Source organism: Sceloporus occidentalis, unplaced genomic scaffold (assembly GCF_023333645.1).
Source record: "Sceloporus occidentalis isolate IW3139 unplaced genomic scaffold, rSceOcc1.0.p SCAF_1, whole genome shotgun sequence".
NCBI classification, from domain to species: Eukaryota; Metazoa; Chordata; class Lepidosauria; order Squamata; family Phrynosomatidae; genus Sceloporus; species Sceloporus occidentalis.
The window spans coordinates 199,795,066-199,815,503 of record NW_028316981.1 but is presented as its reverse complement, the minus strand read 5'-3'; the positions used below and the strand labels follow the sequence as shown (position 1 = coordinate 199,815,503).

General features: G+C 39.6%; 1 protein-coding gene across 1 annotated transcript in view; it reads left to right on the top strand.

Moving 5' to 3' along the window:
• Positions 1 to 18,151, top strand: part of GRIN3A (glutamate ionotropic receptor NMDA type subunit 3A) — a 162,229-nt gene extending 144,078 nt beyond the window's left edge. Inside the window, exons 7-9 of the mRNA XM_089488613.1 lie at positions 5,998 to 6,162; positions 6,768 to 6,841; positions 14,368 to 18,151. Coding sequence (XP_089344739.1) covers positions 5,998 to 6,162; positions 6,768 to 6,841; positions 14,368 to 14,716 — 588 coding nt within the window. The 3' untranslated portion in view covers positions 14,717 to 18,151. The remainder of the gene's footprint in view (positions 1 to 5,997; positions 6,163 to 6,767; positions 6,842 to 14,367) is intronic.
• The last annotated feature ends 2,287 nt before the right edge of the window (positions 18,152 to 20,438 follow it).

Below are 20,438 nucleotides of genomic sequence, written 5' to 3'. Positions count from 1 at the left end.
TGATTGCACAGAATGCTTCTTTCCTTCCCACCAAAGTGATACCTATTTATCTACTTGTATTTGCATGCTTTTGAACTGCTAGGTTGGCAGAATATATATGCTAATACAATCAAAAAAATAAAGATAAGGGTTTCAGTGACATCAGAAATGTTTTTGTTTGGTATTATCAGAAAACAACTAGATAACAAATATGGATTACTTCTTAAATATATAAGAGCAGCAGTTCATGGAAACAGGCAGAAGCACAGATAACAGAAGAATGGATGGTTAAGACTGCAAAAGTTAGCCTAAATAGCCAAATTAATGTGTGGATTAAAAGGCAAACTAGTTGATAAATTCCTGAAAGTCTGGAGCCATTTAGGAACAATAAAAATACCAATGATATAATAATTTGTAGGTTTGGTTATGAATAATCTCAGTACATTTATTTATTTAGTTCTGTAATGATAGATTAATATATTCTTTTGGTGGGGACTATGCGTTTCATTACAGTTTGGAATGAGGAATCAAAGTCATTTGTGTTACTGTCTTACTCATTTAGTTAGCGTTTAGGTCAGTAGTTTGGTTATTAGTTATGTCATGTTTAGTGTCTTAGTTAACATTTTTTATAATATTTAGCATGATGTTTAATTTTAGGTTAGTTTGAATTTTAGTGTATACCCATACACACACACATGCATATATATTATTATTTCATTATGTTTCCCTTTTTTCCTCCTCTTTATTTGTTGCTTATATGCTGTGTGATGAAGAAAGTTTGCCTTAAAATTAATAAAAATTATATATGAGAAATATATGAATTATATATAGAGATGCCTTCAGTTACATTGGGAGTCGATGAAAATATGACACTGAGAGAGAAAATAGTGAATAGAAGCACCATTGTATATATTCTATTATTTCTCAAACTTTGATCTTCCACATGTTTGGGACATAAATTCCCATTAATCCATCCTAGTTATGACATCTGGGAGTTGAAATCCAAAATATATAGCATTGGCCATCCTAGTTAGGACAGTTTGAACTCCAAAACGTATAGAGGACTAAGATTTGAGGGCCGCTAGTCTGTATCACACACCACTGGTATATGCTACCACAGCTTTCCACTCCAAAAAATCCTGGAATTATAGTTTGGGGTGGAGCATTATGCTTGCGGGAGGGGCAAAGAATTGTATTAAATATTGTTACCATCACTTTCACAAAATTGTTGCCATGCATCCATGGGGAGAAAGCACTGGAGTTAAATCAATTTTAGTTAGTATGCAAAGGGATCTTGTACCACCTTTCAGACTTATGGAAAGAGAGAAACAGGGACAATGCTCCACTGAAGTCATTGTCTCTTTCAGCTTTCTGCAACATGATACCTTCCAGATGCACTGGACTACCTATCCCATAATCCCCAGGAGGCAGCCTCACACTTTAAACCGCCAACCAGGTTGTCAGTACCTATAATCAGAGGAGGGTATCTGAAGGACAAAACTTTGACTATTACAAGAGGATTCGTCACTTGATTCCCTCTTCTTAATTCACTATATCCCTGCCATTTAGATAATTGCTTGGAAGGATTTTGAGAGACTATTGGAGTCAGTCACCCTCCTGCAATTTTCTTCTGCTTTGATCTTGAAGTTCATCCTGTTTTAAGCATTTGTGTGACAAATTTCCGCTGTAGTTATAAGCTCAGGCCTACTAAACTGGGAGCACAGTGATCAAAGCAAGGAACACAAGTGCAATGAAATGGAAATGGAACATGGTGTGCTTTTATTAATAGACGAGCAAGTCAATGAATTCTTTCATCTTTTTATTGGTATGCATGTGGAGAATGATTGGATTTCGGTGTGTTTTTGTCTTGTGCATTAGACTGATCATAGCAAACGCATACTTGCATTTTCCAACCAAAATCCTGTTGGGCAGTTAAATAACCTACAGTTACACATTCATAACTGCTGTGTATTCCCTATGTAGCACCTAAACAATCCCTATGTAGCACCTAAACTAGTAGCTACTTAGGGACCATGAATGTCTTAGGATCGCCATAGTTTCACTGTGATGATGGAGCTATATTGCTGACAAGATAACCAACCTTGATAGATGTGGAACAGGGCATTGCACAAGATGGCCTGTTGTACAAAAGGGAGTCCCGTTGCATAATGGGACACCACTCAAGATATCCTGTTGCACATTGTGGGCTCCCACTTCACAATGGGGCACCACAATCCAGCCGAGTGCTGGGCACCCACTGCCCTCCATTCTGGATTACTAGCATCCCATGGCTCTGTTGGAATCATTGTCCCCCACCTTGTGCTGTCATTGCACAAGGGCAACCTATCCTGCAGACTGCCTTACTGTTCTGGATCATGATTGCTGTACAACAGCCATGCTGCTTTCTCCACTCACACAATGGTCATTGCTACAATAACATTCTCCTCCTGTTAATACAACCATTGTGTATAGGGCTAGGGGTCACCATGTCAGAAACTACTTGAAGGTGCACAACAACAGCATTTTTATCACCAGAAGAAGATCTTTCATAAATCTAATGGGTCTTCCTTTCCCATTCAAGACCAACCCTTTACAATACACTCTGCTATACAATGGGGATAGCTCATAAAAATATATTGGCCAGAATTCAGTATCACATTTAACTGATCAATATTCACAATCACTATACAGTCACAATCAGGGAACAGTTTCCACAATCATAATTGCATCTCCCCTTTTTTAAATGAAAGCCTGAGATCTGGCCGAGATGATGATCCAAACAGGCACCTACTAAGTCAGGGGGAAGGCAAACCTACAAAATCAGCTGCCTAACCTACTCACTCATTCTAATGATGGGGCTGGCCCTGGATCCCTCTAAGAAAACATAAAGAAAAATGGGTCTCTGGAGGGTTTGAGATATTGTTCATTCATTTGGCACTTTGATTTGTCATCAGTTTGTTCAAATTAAAAATACCTTGCTCACTCTATTAAGTAAATGGAGTTGTTAAGTTCATTACTCAATTGATCAACCACAGTTGCCATATTTTAACTATTAATTCTTAATATGAAAGGGAAGGACTTGAATTGGAAACTTTTCTGCAATGGGAAAAGCTTGAGCCAATGAAAGAAAGATGATTACCCAACTCATGAAAAGCAAAGAAGCATTATTGCAATATAGTCATTTAGTTCAGCAAAGCTTAGACCTGCCATCAAAATATTAGATTTATAGGGCCAAATTGGATGTGATTCAGGTCCTCCAGAAACATTGGGCTCAATTATGAAAGTTATAGCCCTGAGTCTACAAGACTTGCACAGGGCAGTTGCAGAGAGGGTGACTAGGAGATCTCTCATTCATAGGGTCTCCATATGTCAGAGTTAACAACAACAAAAATGACTTGTTAGATGTCTAACCCACTTTGCTTTCATGGTTCCCTGGCAATTTGTAACAATTTATATGACCATCATTAGAAGTCCAGTTCAGACTGAGATTTGAAGACAGCAGGAATTTGAGGGCCCTGACCATGTGCATTTTACAAACGTATCTGTGAAACAGCCTTAGAATGAATAGGAGTAAATGAGATCTCTAGAGAGTCATTGACGTAAATCTGTTATGTTTCCCATGCACATACAATTGCACTGGGGGGGGGGGGGTGGGGGCGGTGGTAGTGGCTTGATTTAAACGACAAACAAAATTGCCTGTATATAAATCTGCTGCTGTGGTGGTTAATCAGCTCATATTCTCCAAGCCACGCTGCTGTAATTATTTTGCCTCCCTCTCCCCCACCTCTGCTTCTCATCAAAGTATGTGTCTGAATTTTATCTCTGTAGTGTATGCTTTAACGAGGGACTGTTGCAATGTGTTCATCTCCAGTTTCCCTTGTGTTTCGTAGTGGCCTCTTATGTATCAACAGAGAAAGGTACTCTGTTCAATGCAGCTTAAAGATCTACTCCTGGAAAGTGCCAATACATTTAATTACCTCGGCTGAATACTTGTTTCCAAGTCATGGTGATGCCTTAATCCAATTGCATTCCTATCCCAGTAATTAGTGTGAATCACAATCCACCAGGATGCTCTTATCTACCAAATGTATTGAAATTTCATTTCTGAGATGGTTGTGGAGGAGAAGGCCCTAGTGGTCATCTCTATACCAGAGTGATATGTCATATTTTTGACATTTTGCTTTCGAACTGACTAAGTGCTCAGCCTGGTCTAATAAGTAGCAAGCAAGATGAAATATCTTATTTTGAGACTAAGGTGGTGATCTATAAAAGGTCTAGATGGAACAAAAATGTTGATATAGGTAAATCAAACCGTGACTCTCATACCAATTAATAGATGGTTATAAAACTTGAACCTGGCTTTCTCAGAATCCCAATTATGCAGGTATCCACAGAGGGCTTGTTTCTAAACACTCCCTGACATCTCTGTCATCTCCTTCTGGCACCAAACACCATTTGAATAAGCTGTGAGGGGTGTAACTCTCTAATTATCCACAGTACTTTGAAGCAACTTTGCTCTGAAGCGTTAGGAGGAAATGGCAATGGCAGGTGACTTGCTGCCACCAACCCCTTTTGCTCAGTTATTTCAAAGGCAGACAAAACATCAGCATCTCTACTTTTGGGGGCAGCAAGATGTGGCCTAGGGGCTTCACTTTCCCCACCCTGTCCTATGGTTTCTTCCACAGTGTTGGTGCCCCAGAAGCTGTCTAAAGATTCCAGGTGGTCATTCCAGATCTTGATTCAAGAACCTCATGACAAACCCACCCAGCTCTCAACATTCTTTGCTGGCTATTGCCTTTGTGTTGCATCAGATGGCAGTTTTGGGGATCTCCTGAAAAGGAAAACTAGTACAGCTAAAGAGGAAGGAAGAAAACAGACATAGCTATCTATGGGCCTGAACAGACAGGCCAAAATAAAGCTGCTTCAGGTCATTTTGGTCATTTTCTCCACTCGCACAATAGTCATTGCTACAACAACATTCTCCTCCTGGAAATACAACCATTGTGTATAGGGCTATAAAGCTCTATTGGGCTTGGTTTCAGCTATCTATAGGATCGTACCTCTTTATGAGCTCATTAGAGCTCTAATGCCATCTGGAGAGGCCCTTCTCTGCCCTATCACCTTTCCAGTCGTGTTTGGTGGGAACAAGGGAAAAGGCCTTTTCAGTGACTGCTCCTGGACTTTTCAACTCTTTCCCTAGAGAAGCAAGAATGGCTGTATCCTTGCTCTTCTTCCATCAGCAAGTCACAATATTTTTATGCTCTGGAAACTTACTGCAATGGACTTTTCATGCTGTACGGGGCTGTTTTTAAGTTTTGCACATGTCTTTTAATGAATTTTAATGAATTTTAATGTTTAATGTTTAATGTTTTTAATGTTAGCAATTGTTTAACCATTTTGTAATACACACACACACACACACACACACTTTTATTGAAGCTTCCGTACAGTTTTAATCTGTATAATTTTAAATATGTTCTCAACTTCCTTGAGTCTCATTATTGACAAAAAGGCAGGATATAAATGTAATAATAATAATAATAATAATAATAATAATAATAGACAGGTAGGAGGTTAAGTTTGATTAGGTTAGGTAAAGTATGCAATGTAAGACAATGTATGTAAGGTATGTATCTATGTTTTGAAGGTATGGTTGTTTTTAATTTTGTGATTGTATGATTTGTTTATTAATAATAATAATAATAATAATAATAATAATAATAATAATAATAATAATATACAATGCCATAATTCAAAATTGTGCAGTTGTAAGTCTCTTTATGTTATCATATAAATTCCTAACAGGATCCTAGCTGTAAGTTTTGAAATACCTAGTCAAAAAAATCTTCCCAAATTGCAGGTTGAGATCCTTCAATCTGATCTAAAACTATTAGACTTTATTAGAAAAAACAATAGTATGAGGGGTGATAGAGGGGGAATGGAAGGGAATTTGATTTTTATTAAAGTTTTGCTAATGTCACTCACACATCAATGCCCTCTTTTTGAATCCCCTGACAGACGCTGCAGATGGGCATCAAGCACTTTTCTGGACTCTTTGTGATGTTATGCATTGGATTTGGCTTGTCTATTCTAACTACAATTGGAGAACATATTGTATACAGGCTGGTAATCCCAAGGATAAAAAAGAAATCCAAGATGAAATATTGGCTCCATACAAGTCAGGTATATTGTTAAATCTATGAAAAGAAATATTCTTGTTATGAATGGAGTGGATCAAAAGAATCCCAATGAACATGAGAAGGCTGAATACAGGGAACTTCAAAAGCCTCTTTCCAAGATGCAGTGTGACCAAGAAACGAAACAGCCAGGGTAGAACAAAGAGTCAAGCTATGTAGTTCGGGTGCTACATAGTTAGGGACCTGATTTGAATGATTTCCACAATTTTTGATAGAACTGAGGAATAAAAGGCAAACTGGAGGGACCTTAAAAAAATGTTTTTCTCTCAAGTGAATTTGTCACCAAAAAGGGGGGTCTTAAGCATAAGTGCTACTTCCTAGTGTTATTGCTGGAGTTCACAAGATTGCATGTAAGTCCGTTTGTATAAAACTGTGGTCCCTCAACAAACAAGGGAAGCATTGGAAAGATGTGGCCTGGCATTACCCTGAGATTAAATTCATAGGAAGTTTCATATCTATAGCCAGCTTTTGACAAATCTTTTAAATATTATGGAGTACTGAGCATGAAGCCCAAGTTTTGTATTTTGTATTCATCCTAAAATGCAATGGCAGTTTCCCTGCTGATTCATTTATTTTCCTTGTTTTCTCTAGAGATTGCACCGTGCCCTAAATAGTTCATTTATTGAAGACAAACACCAGCCTACAGCAAAGCGAGTAGAAAAGAGGTAAGAAAAATGACTTTTAAAGCTCTTTGTTTGTAAATGACTCTGTAGATATTAATTCCCCAGATACAAATTGTATTGGTTTAAAGGGAAAGAAAAACATTTTTTGAAAATAGAATTGTACTACATGTGGAAGAGAAACAAATTCATATTTATTTGTGCCATGTGAGCCATAAATCATAAACAAAAATGTCAGCTATATGGCTTTCTTCAGAATAGCAATTATATTTCAATCAATTACACTCTCTCTGTTTGATTCCTTAGTATTTGTGAGCAAATCTGGTGAGTCTGGTGGCCACCAAGAGCCACCCTCCTCTAAAGCTAGAAGTAGCCAGACATCTACTACTGTTTTCCTGAAAATCTTCTGGTCAAATTTGTGGGAGTTGGGTGCCTTGTAAGAGAAACAATTTCTGGAGACTTCTAATAGTATGATTCTCTCTTTTTAAAATTAAAAATGGAAACAGTTGGAGGCACTCCAGGATCCACACTATCAGACGAGAGAAACATGAATGGCCAGTAGCTTCCATGTCAATGATGTGATAAATCAATTTGTATTTGGGGAATTAATATTCAGGACATTAAAGGAGGTATCCAAGGTGCTGATTTCATCCTTCAAATAAGATCAGCACCTTAGATAATTTGTGTAATGTCTTGTATAAAGCACAGAACAGAGTTAACCAAACCACCAACAGGAAAGCCTCCATATGCGGCCGCCACACACCCCACTCCACCCTGACGCTGGCCCTTTTGCCCAGTCTGTACAGCCCCATAGTCAGGTAATTAGAAATAAGATACCAAGCTAGGTTAAGGCCTGAACGGAGAAATTATAGGTTGCTTGGGGGGGGGGGGGAGTTGTTCAGTCTCCCACAGTTATGTACCCTCAAAATATTCCGAATTGCAACTCCCAGCTTTCCAGGACATTATGACCAATAGTCAGAAATGCTGGGAGTTAACATCTCCTCTACTGATTATATTCTGAACTGCTTTCTGTTCTGCATTATTGTATAACATACATTCTTGTATAATATTATTTGGGATGAACTGCACTGAATCGCTTTATAATCTTATTTCATGTCCAGAGTGTTATGCTCATGGATAATTAAATGAAAACTTTGTGTCTCTCTCACACACCATCTCCTTCTTTCATGGCTTCCCTCTTTTTCTTTCTCCCCGCAAAGCTCTCACTGTGTTTTTACCCCCTTCTTCTTTTACTCACTTTTTGTAATTATGCAGTTAAGGTAAGATGGATGCAAAGAATAGTGGCCTTGTTAGATACATGATCATTTAAACCAAAAATGCAATACATTGAATTTGGGGTCCCTGGCTCCCAGCCAGGACAGCCCATCTCAATCTGACAATTTTTAAATATGCTGAATTCCCATCATTCTCAGGCAACAAGCATATTGTGGGCTTTGCAGTCCACATGGGAGGGAAATGGAGTGTCTCTGAAAGAGCTGCTAATGAAATGTGCCACAAAAGTTCAATAGTAACAACCTCTGTGCCATTCTTTGTAAACCCTTTGATGTGCCTCAACATAACATCTTCAGTAACAAGTTAGGCAGTGGAAACCCAACTGATTAAATTATTAATATTTTCAATTAATATTGATGGCAAGGAACTAATTTCCTAGTTTCTAACATTTAGCATTACTGCTTCCAAACTTAACTTTCCAAACTCTAGCAGTTTTACAGTCTTCCAAATTGGCTGGGAAGGAGATCTTTCTCAAATAACAGCAGTTCATCGGTTGTTGCTCTTAACACCTGCTACTCATCTTTAGAACTCTTTTTCCCTTGAGATTTGTCAACCACCAAGCATCCTTCAGAAGCATTGTGTGATCTTCCTTGTCTAGCTGGGAGTCTGTACCATCACTCCATACTTGTGACATTTGATATTTTAATATTGTGATGATTTTACAGTCTGTTTTTTCCTCTTTTGGAATCTCACCATGTAAGGAGGATTTTTTATATATATACAAGTTGAGTATTCCTTATCTGAAATGCTTAGCACCAGAAGTGTTTTGGATTTCAGATTCTGGGGGAATTTTGTAATATTTGGAAATGGATAAATAATGAGATAACTTGGAGATAAAAGCCAAGTCTAAAACACAGAATCCATGCATGCTTCATATACACTTTATACACATAGCCTGAGTGTAGTTATATTATATATTTTTAATAATTTTGTGCATGAAACAAAGTTTGTGTACACTGAACCATCAGAAAGCAAAGGTGTCACTGTCTCAGCCACCTGGAACATTTTGGATTTTGGAATTCCAGGTAATGGAGACTCAACCTGTATTGTTTTATCTATATTTGCACATGCCAACAAGAGCAGACCCATTGAATCAGTGGGATAGACATAGGCTTTGACTTACCATTTAATGTTTGATTAGAGAGCTTACTCTTGCTGGGAACAGAGTGTTGGTTTTTAAATATCTCTGTTCCTATGTATCTACCTACCTACAATGTTCATGTAATTCCCCTGTTAAAACAGCTTCACTGGCTACTAGTCAAGTTATGGGCAGAATTTAAAATGCCAGTTATGACCAACAAAGCTGTATATGGCCTGAGTACGGTCTATTGAAAAGACCATATCTCCCCATATGAGCCACCCTAATTTTAAGATCTTCACCGGAGGACTTTTACTTGGTCCCATCACCTTTTGGAATTTCAGATAAACATATAAAAAACATCTACATCATTTTCTGTACATTTATATATTTTACATTTTACTGAGATACACCACTTTGCCATTTTCATATATAAGCAATATATAAATATTTGAATGAATAAATAGCTATTTCTCAACCCCAGGGCCTTTGTTATGGAATGGCCAGTCAATTAATAATGTGATCTATTGCATGCTTACATCAGAGCAAGCGCCTAGGAAATCAATTGGGATTTGCTGGGAAAACCGGGTTATAATTGCACAGCTTCTCAAACAAGTGAACAAAAACATTATTATAAACAAAATTATAAACTCTAATACAGATTCTTTTATTCTGACACCTCCTTAAATAAACCTTAGACAATTAATCATTAATTTAAATCAATTAGTTTGTAGCAGCTATAGCAATAACATCACTCTTCAGCCATAGGCCATAATAAAACAAAAAAGAACATTCAGTGGTAAGCAAGAAATGTAGCTCTTAATTCCCTAGCCTCCAGTACAAATAAAGGAGCATTTGTTTGCATTATCAGATAGCAGAAAACATATTAATCCACTGGATGTAACAGAATTTTCCCTGAAACTAATCAGGCAAATCTTCTTCATGTAGATTTTTCGGACGAGGACACTGTGTGACAAAATAAACAAGATCCACCACGAATAAAAAAATCAGTGGATGGGCAAGTTCCGTTAAATATAATGACATAGCAAAATGGTGTCCCTTATAAAAAAATGGAAAACAAGAGTCCTTTAATGTCATAACTAACACATTTCCATGGAAATTTCCATAGTCCTTTCCATGGACTAAAGCCCATTTTGTTTGATGCTTGAAGTGTTGTGCAGAAAAGTCTACAACAATTAAAACCCATGTACATATACATTTAAAAGTAAATTATCCTTCAAAAGAGAGGGGTCAGTTGACCAGAAACTTGACATTCTTCTTTGAATGAAAGCTAGCTAGCACAAGTGGCACCCAGTTCAGCCATAGCCCCTGAATCTGTTGCAACAAGAAATGCAGGTGACATTTGCATGTGTCAGTCAAGTTGCCAATCTGGATCAGTGACAGGGCATTGTGCAAGGGAAATATTTGGATCAGCTCTTTCTGCCCACAAGATGTATCCAGTGCAATTTTACGCTGGCAAATTAATATGCTCTACATGCCCAAATTCCAGCCTTTATATCCTGCCTTACTTAAGAAGATACAGTAGCAGCTGGTGCCTTCCAAGGTTGCATCTATACTGTAGAAATAATGCAGTTTGGCACCACTTTAGCTGCTGTAGCATCTTCCTGTGGAAGTAGTTTTACAATGTCTTTAGCCTTCTCTGCCAGATGGAGTCAATGGCAGTTAGCGGTGTCAAACTGCATTATTTCTGCAGTGCAGATGCACCCTCAGTAGATTAAGAGGATGAATGTTAGGAGCCCAGGAACGCATCTGCTCTGGATTTTATTTCAGACATTAAAAGAGCTGCCCAAGGTACTGAACAATATCCATTGTTGTATTGTTATTGTGCACCTTCAAGTCATTTCCAACTTATGGCTACCCTAAGGCAAACCTATCATGCACTTTTCTGAGGCTGAGAATGAGTGACTAGCCCAAGGGCACCCAATGGGTTTGCATGGCAAATTTGAATCCTGACTGCCAGAGTCATAATTTAATGTTCAAACCATTACAGCACGTTGAGTTCATTCCTATAACCATATCCATATCCATGTGTATTTAGCCCCATGGATAGCTCTTTGAACCCCAAAGCAATTTCATCGTGCCTCTCATGGGAGCTCCAGAAGCCACCATTGGAAAAATACAATAAAGATTAAATTGTAATTAAACATAATATTATTTGGGAGGAGGGCTTTTCCAACTTGTTTTGTTCTGAAAATGCACCCTTGTTTTTGAGCTGATTTTGTGCAGCATCATGTCACTGACCTTTAAATTGCTGAGCTACTTTGCAATGTTACTGAGTTGCTGTTTAAATACTGCGACTTTATGGAGTGGCATTGTAACACATTATGAGTTTGACAGTTGCGTTGTTAGTTCTCTGGCATTACTCACTGCATGACTAATAAGATATGTGCCTGCTTATATTTTTCCACCAACTTGCTTTTGCCTTCTCGCCATGTCTGCATAACTAACCCAGCCTAACCATAGGGCAATCTGTGGAAGTCTGACAGAACTAAATCCTGAGGCAAATGTGATTTTCCAGATGCTTTTAATAGAAATATGTTACTTGAAAGGCTAGGACCAAGAACTGTATGGAAGCAAGGATAGAAACCCAGTCCTAAAAATATTATTTTATCATTTACTATGTCTAATTGGAGCTCAAGCCTGTTCAAATCCGTTCCATTTTCACTGAAGATTTATGGCCACAGGGCCATGTTGCCGAACTAGAGCCCAGGAACACAACATTAATGAATTAATGTGCTGGAACAGTGTTATGAGTTCCTTTCCATCCCATGATAACACTCATTTATTCCTTTAGATAGCTGCTGTATTGAAAATGGGAAGAATGATGAAAATAACTTGAGCTGTATTACTATTTCCCTGAGGAACAATCCTTTGATACTTGTTTCCATCACACATTTCTCAGAAGGCCCTTCTTTTTAATAGAGTAAATGCAGACCTACAGCTTCAAGTGTATCAAGATTCATCTATTTCAATCAGCATGGATTTGCTAAATTCACATTTGTTGGTCCCGGGGTCAAAAATTCTCTACAGGGATACAGTAGAAGTTGAGATCTTAACAGGCTTGTGTCAGTTAGGTAGATGTAAGATACCAGTAAATTACTACTCTCTGCTATCATTACCTGGTTGAAGCAAAGGACCTTAGGAGGGTCACATGTTATTGAGTAGCTATTATAGTTTATCAAAAAGGTAATTTTTTTTTATTATTAAGCTTAGATTCTGTCGGCCAGCCGCCATGTTGGATGCGGGGAATTCTGGGATTATAGGCCAAAATTTAAAATTTCCAAGCTCTGTATTGTATATCTTTTCTCTCTTCCTCCAGAGATTTTGAAGTTGTACACAAGGTACTCCAAGATATCTTCCATTCAAATTAAGCCATTTTCTGATTCATATCCACATACCAGTCTCACTTAACCTTGGGATCTTTGGTTTGATTTGTCTACAATTCCCGTACTTCCCTAGGCATAGGGACGATGGAGCTTCATCAACAACATCAAAGGAGCCTTATCTTGAGGAAGGATGCAACAGGTCATGCCTTAAGACTAACCAGTCAGGACTTTCTCATGGCTGAATTTCTGTTAGGGACATCAGCATGCATAAGTTTCCCTTGCATACACAGACATCCTTCTTTGAGCCTTATGGATTGGTAATCCTTTTCTCCCTCCGCAGCATTCAAAGCCCACCCTTACTGAAAAGCCCTTGAAGTTGTCTCATTCTGTGCTTTGCAATGAGCAAAGAAGTTTGGGGGAATGTCTGGCTACATCCAGGGACATAGCTAGGATTTTAGGAAGGGGGGGGGGGGTCCAGACTAAGTGCCACCATTATAATGGGGCTTGGCTGAGGCGGCGCAGCAGCACAAACCATTCATTTTTCTAATGGAAGGGGGGGTCCGGACCCCAAGAACCCCCCCCCCCAGCTACGTCCCTGCTACATCCCCATAGCCAGATGCAAAATTATGACATCAGCACTGAGATTCACTGTGAAGACATAGCCAGATGCTTCTCAGAGCCTGCCTGCTCACTGCAAAGCATGGAATGGCTGTAGAGGATGGGTTCAAAAAGTATTTAATAAGTCAGGGGAGGATAGATGGCTTATTGTAGCATGAGTCCACATGCAGATATTAACACTATATTGCAGGGATGTTGGATTCAAGCCATAATTTGAAAGTTGAGAGCCAATATGGATAAAGCAAGACAGAGAGACATATGACTAAATCCTATCAATATATGAGCTAATCCATTGATGGACCAATCAGAGGGCATCTCTACATAGTACAGCATAGTAGACAAGCCTGGCTAATTGACTAAGCGGGGTTGGTACCTATATCTTTTATTTTCCGGAAAAAATGCTACTCTACAAAAACATACCCGTTGTTTTGCTGTAAGTGTGGTGGGTGGCAGCAAATTAGACTTGCATTGTTTATGTGCTATGTATAACATAACTAGTGTACTGTGTGTGTGTGTATTATCTTTATGTAGGGAAATGTCCCATGAGGAGCACCTCTAAATATTTTGAGTAATACTTCAAAGTCTCCTCCAAGCCTGGCCTTAAAACATAATGGTCATCAAACTGTGTTTGACATGAAGTTCTACATCTCAGCTCTATACTGAACAAAGAATTGTACCAGAAGGCCACCAATTGATCGTCCAATTCTATGTTTCTGCAGTTTCTGTCCCACTTTTTTCCCAGACAAAAGACAGCTCATTTGGCTGAATTGGAAAACCAAATAGCAGTCAGGAGGAGCAGTGTTGTACCTAGTATATTTGATGCCTGATGTGGATCATTTTTAATACCCCATCTCTTTGCTTCAACAGCCTTTCCCAAGTCTGGTGGAGCTGCTAGCCAGGTGGAAAAGGGAGGCGACTTGGCTTTCCCACCCAGCCAGCACATGCACCAGATCCAGAAGACAGCAGTTTTCCATCAGCGGACTAGGTGTCTCAGATGTCACCTGGTGCAGACCACACTCCCCACACCTGCTAGTGATATCCCAATTCCAATTCCATGTAGTTTATCCTGTTTGTATCTTTATAGATTCAAGTGTACTTACTAGCTATCCATTCTTGATCAGCCTATCCCCTTTCTGTGTTTGAAACTGTTTCAGAAGGGTTAGGCATACAGAGCATTTTTATTTTTTTAAACAAAGGGTCGTCTCCTAACTGTACATGTGACTTTCTTTGCATAGGTCCAATGCAGAAAACAGTGAGCATTCTGTATGGAATACAGCCAGCCCAGGCAACTGCCATCAGAGGAAATATATCTGCAGTGAGGAAAGGCAGAATGAAGTAGTCCTCAAGCAACAGCAGCAACAGGAGCAAGAGATCCCTCTTCCCCCACTGAAGAGAGACTCTCCAGAATCGCTGACCACAAATGGGAAAGCAAACACTGTTAACGTTGCTAGGAACTCAGTGATCCAAGAACTCTCAGAATTGGAGAAGCAGATTCAAGTGATCAAGCAGGAACTACAGCTGGCCATGAACAGGAAACTGGAGCTGGAAGAGTTTCAGAGGACAAACAGGACTGCAGAGTCTTAAGTGGCCACTTTCCAGTCTTTCCCACTTACCCCTACCATGTAACAATTCCAAATGCACTTCTTGGTGTAATGCCAGAAAAAGGCACTGCAATCAGCAAGCAATACTTCCGTCAGTTGACAGCAGCTTCCTTCCAACAACAAAATGGTGGAAGGTAGCAGTGTTCCTGGTTTCTGGTTGTGAGACCATTTCAAAGGAGAAACAGACTTCTCATAGGAAGTTTTAGTTTACTAGAAGGACTGACCTCAGGCTGCAGCAAACTCTGAACCACCAGGCCATGTGGTTCCTGTTTTTCTTCTCACCACACACTCAAAATGGAAACTCTACTTTTTAGCCCTTTCTGTGCATTAATTAAAAAAGTGAAAGAGACTTAAAGCAGTGATTCAGAATCACACATCTTGGTGGTATTTTATTTGGATTTTCCTATCCGAAGTTGTTTTGGCCTACCTAGGAAAATAGATCCTTACACACGGAAGCACACAAGATCCTGTGTGTGCTCTTCTTCTCCATTATTCTCATTAGCCAGCCTAAGCAATGGTACAGATGTTCCTCTAAAAGATCAGATGCGAGGGTTAATGTCAACTATAAATAAATGCTTCTGTTAGTGAAAGAACTCAGCGTTGACCTAGACCAGGAGCCAAGAATGGCACTACACTTGTACAAGCCCTGGCTGCACAAGTGGTTGTCCCTTTGCAAAGCTTGTTCAAGGAGGCATCTATTATCTCCTTGCACAAGTTGTTGGGGGCTTTTTTGCTTGTTTGTTTTTTGTCCTCTTACATGGTGATTAGACATAGCTCTATTACCACCACCCAAATAAAACCAAAACAGCTACTTATTGGCCCTTAAGGGATGGGTAGGGAAGAAGCTTCCAATAGAGCTGCCTTCACAGCTGGGTGCCTCCATCCTCCCCATCCTAACCCCTGCACAAGCCCAAAGATCCACCGTAAGTATGCTGGCAAGACTCTTCACCCTCCTCGCATTATTTTGGATCTTTGACTCAAGCATGAGATGGTAGCATTCTTGACTGCCACTTCAGATTGCAAACAGGGGAGTCCTGTTTTTGAATGCTCCACCTTTGCAAAACTAGCCCTTCAAAAACACTCCTTCAGTTGTTAAACACTTGCTCTTGGATACATTAGATACACAAAGGTAATCTTCTATGCAGGAAAACATTGAAAATATGGCTTTCTGCCACCATCTTTAATGTCAGGGACATTACTGACATTCTGGATAATGTATATAAAACGGTTCTCAGCAATCAGATACAGCAGGTATAAGAAATGTGCGGCTTTCCAGATGTTTTTGGACTTTAACTCCCACCAGTGCTAACCAGCACAGCCAATGCTGAGGGAGAATGGGAACTGCAGTCTGGCAACATCTAGAAGGTCACACATCTGCCATCCTGGACATTTAGTGTTGCATTTCCTTACACAATTCTGCTCTTTTGCTATTTCTTTGAATGAACTGCCAGGGCAGGACCCAGCTCTACCCTCCAGTTCTTTAGACTAAATCCACCATTAGTCAAAACTAGAACAGATCCATTGAAAAGACTTGGACTTATCAGTCCCAACCAGAGAAGACCTCTTGAAATGAATGGGACTTTCATTCAATGCATATGTACGGTGGTGAAATCCCATTGAATTCAATAGAGCTAATTTAAAGGGAAACTCATTGGATTTAGCTTTTTGCCTTTAAAAATAATCCCATGGTTGCCCTTAGCAGGTTCTGTGGCCCTGCAATTCCATTTTCAACAAAAGTATGTTTTTAAAAGCATTTCTAAAGGTACAGACAGTTTATCTATGGTAGCATTTTAAGATGTTTCCTGTTACCAGAGTTTTATGATATATATACATACATATACATTATAGATATATATATAGATATATATTTGGCCTAAGATTCCTCATCATGATCTCAGAACCTGTTGTTTTATGCTAGTGATGGGGAACCTCTGGTCCAAGGTTGGCCGAAAGTCAACACTATGGCTTAATGTTTTTGAAACGCAGTGGTATCCTTCAGTGAAATGTGTTGTGTAAGTTGCCGGTGGTGGCTTGGCTCTCCAATTGTAAATGTCTGTTCTTGATGCGGGTGCTATGCAAGCAGTAGGTGAAACAATGTATGGCATACAATCAACTGGCAAACCATTCCACCCGACACATGCCCACCCACCCCCCATCTATACGAGCAAATTAGTACTGCCAGTATGGCCTAATTTACATGCCATTTTACTTGTGTGGTCCCAGTTTCCTTGAGCACTCTCATGCTATTCCAGGTGATGTCTGTTTCTTCTCCCACATAATCCAGCTGAGTTATGCACTTACCAGCCAAACCAATGGTACGTATCTTATTAAGGGATGTGCTGCCAACATGGAAGGCAACCATGGAATCCAACCTAACCATAGGACTGGATAGGGATGGGGAACTTTCTTGGCCCAACGTTCATTTTTCCCCCAAATCTCAAGTTCTTTCCAATTCAAGATACAGAAGTGTATGTTAAGTTTTAATGAATTCTTCAGAAAACAAAATGGAGTAGAATTCTCCATCTACACTGGCTAAATTCCATTGGTACCATGATTACCAAAACAGAGCAATATTGTATTTGCCTGTTTTGCTGCTAATTGAAGATATGGTCTCCAAGCAAATGAAGAGGTGACAACCCTAATATGACTGAACACCACCCATTTTAAGTGTTAAAATACTTGAAGTCCTGGGCCAGGAGAGCCAAACTGTTCAGTTTTTTCTCCCATATCATTTTTTGAAAAGTGAATAAATACATTACTTTTGGTAAATTCTTATCAAATATGAACTGAAAGATTTTAACCCATCCCTAGAGCCAGAACTATTAGCATGGAATGGCATGAGAACAGTGGCTGGGGAAGTTGTGACCACACTAAAGTAACAGGCATTTGGGGCCTTGACTAAGATTTAATAACAGGTGTACTTGGGGATTAGTACAATAACTGACCCTTCTGTATACCGCATGGACTTTGAATGCTCCTTAATGCCTATGTGATAATCTGAACACAGCCCCATGAAAATGGCAGTCTATCCCTGAATCCCAGCAGAAGGCCTTTCTTCTAGCATATAAGGAAGACATTCAAGGCCCAGGAATCCAAAATGTGTGTGTGCTGGCCATGACCTAGAAAGCATCTCTTCTCATTTGAGTAACTAGGCAATTAGTTTGCGCAGTCCAAAAAGCCCACCTTTTTCCATTCTTCCCAGTGTACGTTGGCATTTATTTATTTTTGAAGTATCCAGCAGAAGGCCAGTACTCCAATACATCTCACATCTTTGGTGTAAATTAATAATGAAGTCTTTCATGGATTTCTACAAGTTGCCCTTGGCCATCTCCTTTTCTGGGTAAAAACTCTGGATGGGATTGTGGTTGTATGTTCTTTTTTCTTTCCTTTTTTTAATTTTCAATAAATTTTAATATTATTTGTTTAGGCTGATCAGTTTTCATTATGGTTTGACAAACTGCCGGAGAAGAGCTGGCTAGTGTCACAAGACAAAAGTCATTCTGAGAGGTAAAAAAAAGGTTTTAAGAAATATCCAATCTTTGATGTCACAATTTTTGAGGTAATATCCAGCTATAATATCAGTGGTAATATTCCAGCAAACATCATGTGAACATAGAAATTTCCACATGAAACATTCACAGTGGGAAACCATCACACATGGGATGCCACCCAAACAAAAAAAGATACTCTAAAGTCCAGCTGAAATGCATAGGATTTAAAATATTTAATGTATATCAAAAGTATGAACCTTGTAGCTCTCCAGATGTCATTAATCTACATCTTCCGTTCATCCCTGACCACTAGGACTCTGCCTAGATCTGATGGGAGTTGAAAGTCAAGAACCTCTTGTAGCCCACAGACAAATAAATGGCTCCTAGAACAAATCAGGCCTGAACTCTGCTTAAAAGTCAAAATAACTAAACTGAAGCTGCCATACTTTGGCCATATCATGAAAAGACATGACTCACTAGAAAAGATGCTAATGCTTGGTAAGATGGGGGGCATTGGGAAAGAGGAAGACCACATAGCAGATGGAGACTCAATCAAGGAAGCCACAGCCCCAAGTCTGCAAGACCTGAGCAGGATCACCATAAGTCGAGGTTAACCTGAGGGCAGCTAACAATTGCGCCAGACAGACAGGCCCTACGGGACGCTGTCGTTACGTGCGAGGGGCGGCGCTTCCAGACGTGACTTGCCCCTCGCATGTGATGAGGGCATCAAAATGGCGGCGCCCTGTACATACGGGCGCCGCCATTTTGACATGACGGACGCCTAGTGTCCGCACGTCCTGGGGCCTTTGTGACACCGCAAATGCACCACTGGTGTCTTGTGGTGTCACAACTGCGCCGCTTTTTGCGGGTTCTTTTTGCTGCGCGAGGGAGCCACACAGTTTGTCTGCTGTGGCTCTCTCACGCAGCAAACCAGGGTGGCGGGAGACTGCCCTTTTTGGACGGTCTGTATCCCGCCAATAAGATTCCTCACCATGCTGTGTCACATACTTGAGTAGCAGAAGGTACAAGATAAAAGAAAGTCCTTCTTCATGCAGTGCAGAACTAAGTTAGGACTTTTAGTAAGGCAGCTTTTTAAAAGATGACACAATATTAAAAAGTGAGCTCTGTCAACAGCTTAATGAAGCTTTCATAATAGCAATCACCTTTATGCCTTCTTCGTATACTATTTTCCAAGGTCATCTGATTGGTTGTTTGCTCAGAAGGGGGCATACCAAACTGCAGAGAAGTCTGTGAAGCAATTATGGAAGAAGCAGCATGCTTCAGTGCCAACATCACAAACACCCTATAGCACCAGCCACTAATAATAATCCTAAGGTGCAGTGTGTTAAGAAAAATAACTGCAAGCTTAATAGAGCAAAACAATTTTGATGCTTGAAGTTAAAGACAAGATGGATTATACAGAGAGGGTGGAGACAGCTGACGCATTTAATGCAAACAGTTTCATGGGAGGGAGCAATGCTGCCTCCTAAACTGTGATTGTATCCCACCTGGTCTAGAACAATCTGGTATCTGAGCACCTTTAAGCGCTCTCAGTGGCCTGAAGAAATGCTCTCACAATTTCTCTCTGAATTTCATCTGCAGTACAAAGGATACCAGCCTGCTTCACAGAATTGTAAAAAGCATTGTCTATTAAGCTTACAGAATTGCAGAGAGGTGCTCTGGCACCCTTCATGCAATCCCACCAAAGTTAAACCCCTTAAAGCCCTACCAATTTGAACAAGACAGAAAGTGAAGAAATTGAAACCCAAGCCCAAATTTCCTGTATAAAGCCAGGAATGTGTCATTTTGGATCAGTCATTTTTAAAATTCTTATTAGTGTAAAAAAACAAACTCCAATGCGATTATATGAGCTTGCCTGCCAATCACTTCTTTTTTGACTTTTTGACCAGGATTATCATCACTTCATAATGGAGATATGGTTCCTTAAATAGTCACAGAAGCTCAAAAAGGACTTCTCTAAATCAACCGTATAACTAAGAACCTAAAGTGCACAGATCTCTAGAAGCTATTTTGGAGACACTTCTGATGCCTCCCTTAAGCAGCAGCACTTAAACAATTTTGCTGCTTCTTCATTTGTCTCAAACGTGGTCAGCCCAAAAACTTACATGCACATACATAACCTGCAATCAAACCCCAGACTTTTTCACTGGCAAAAACAGTTAGAAGAAACATCAAAAGGAAACAAATACTAGG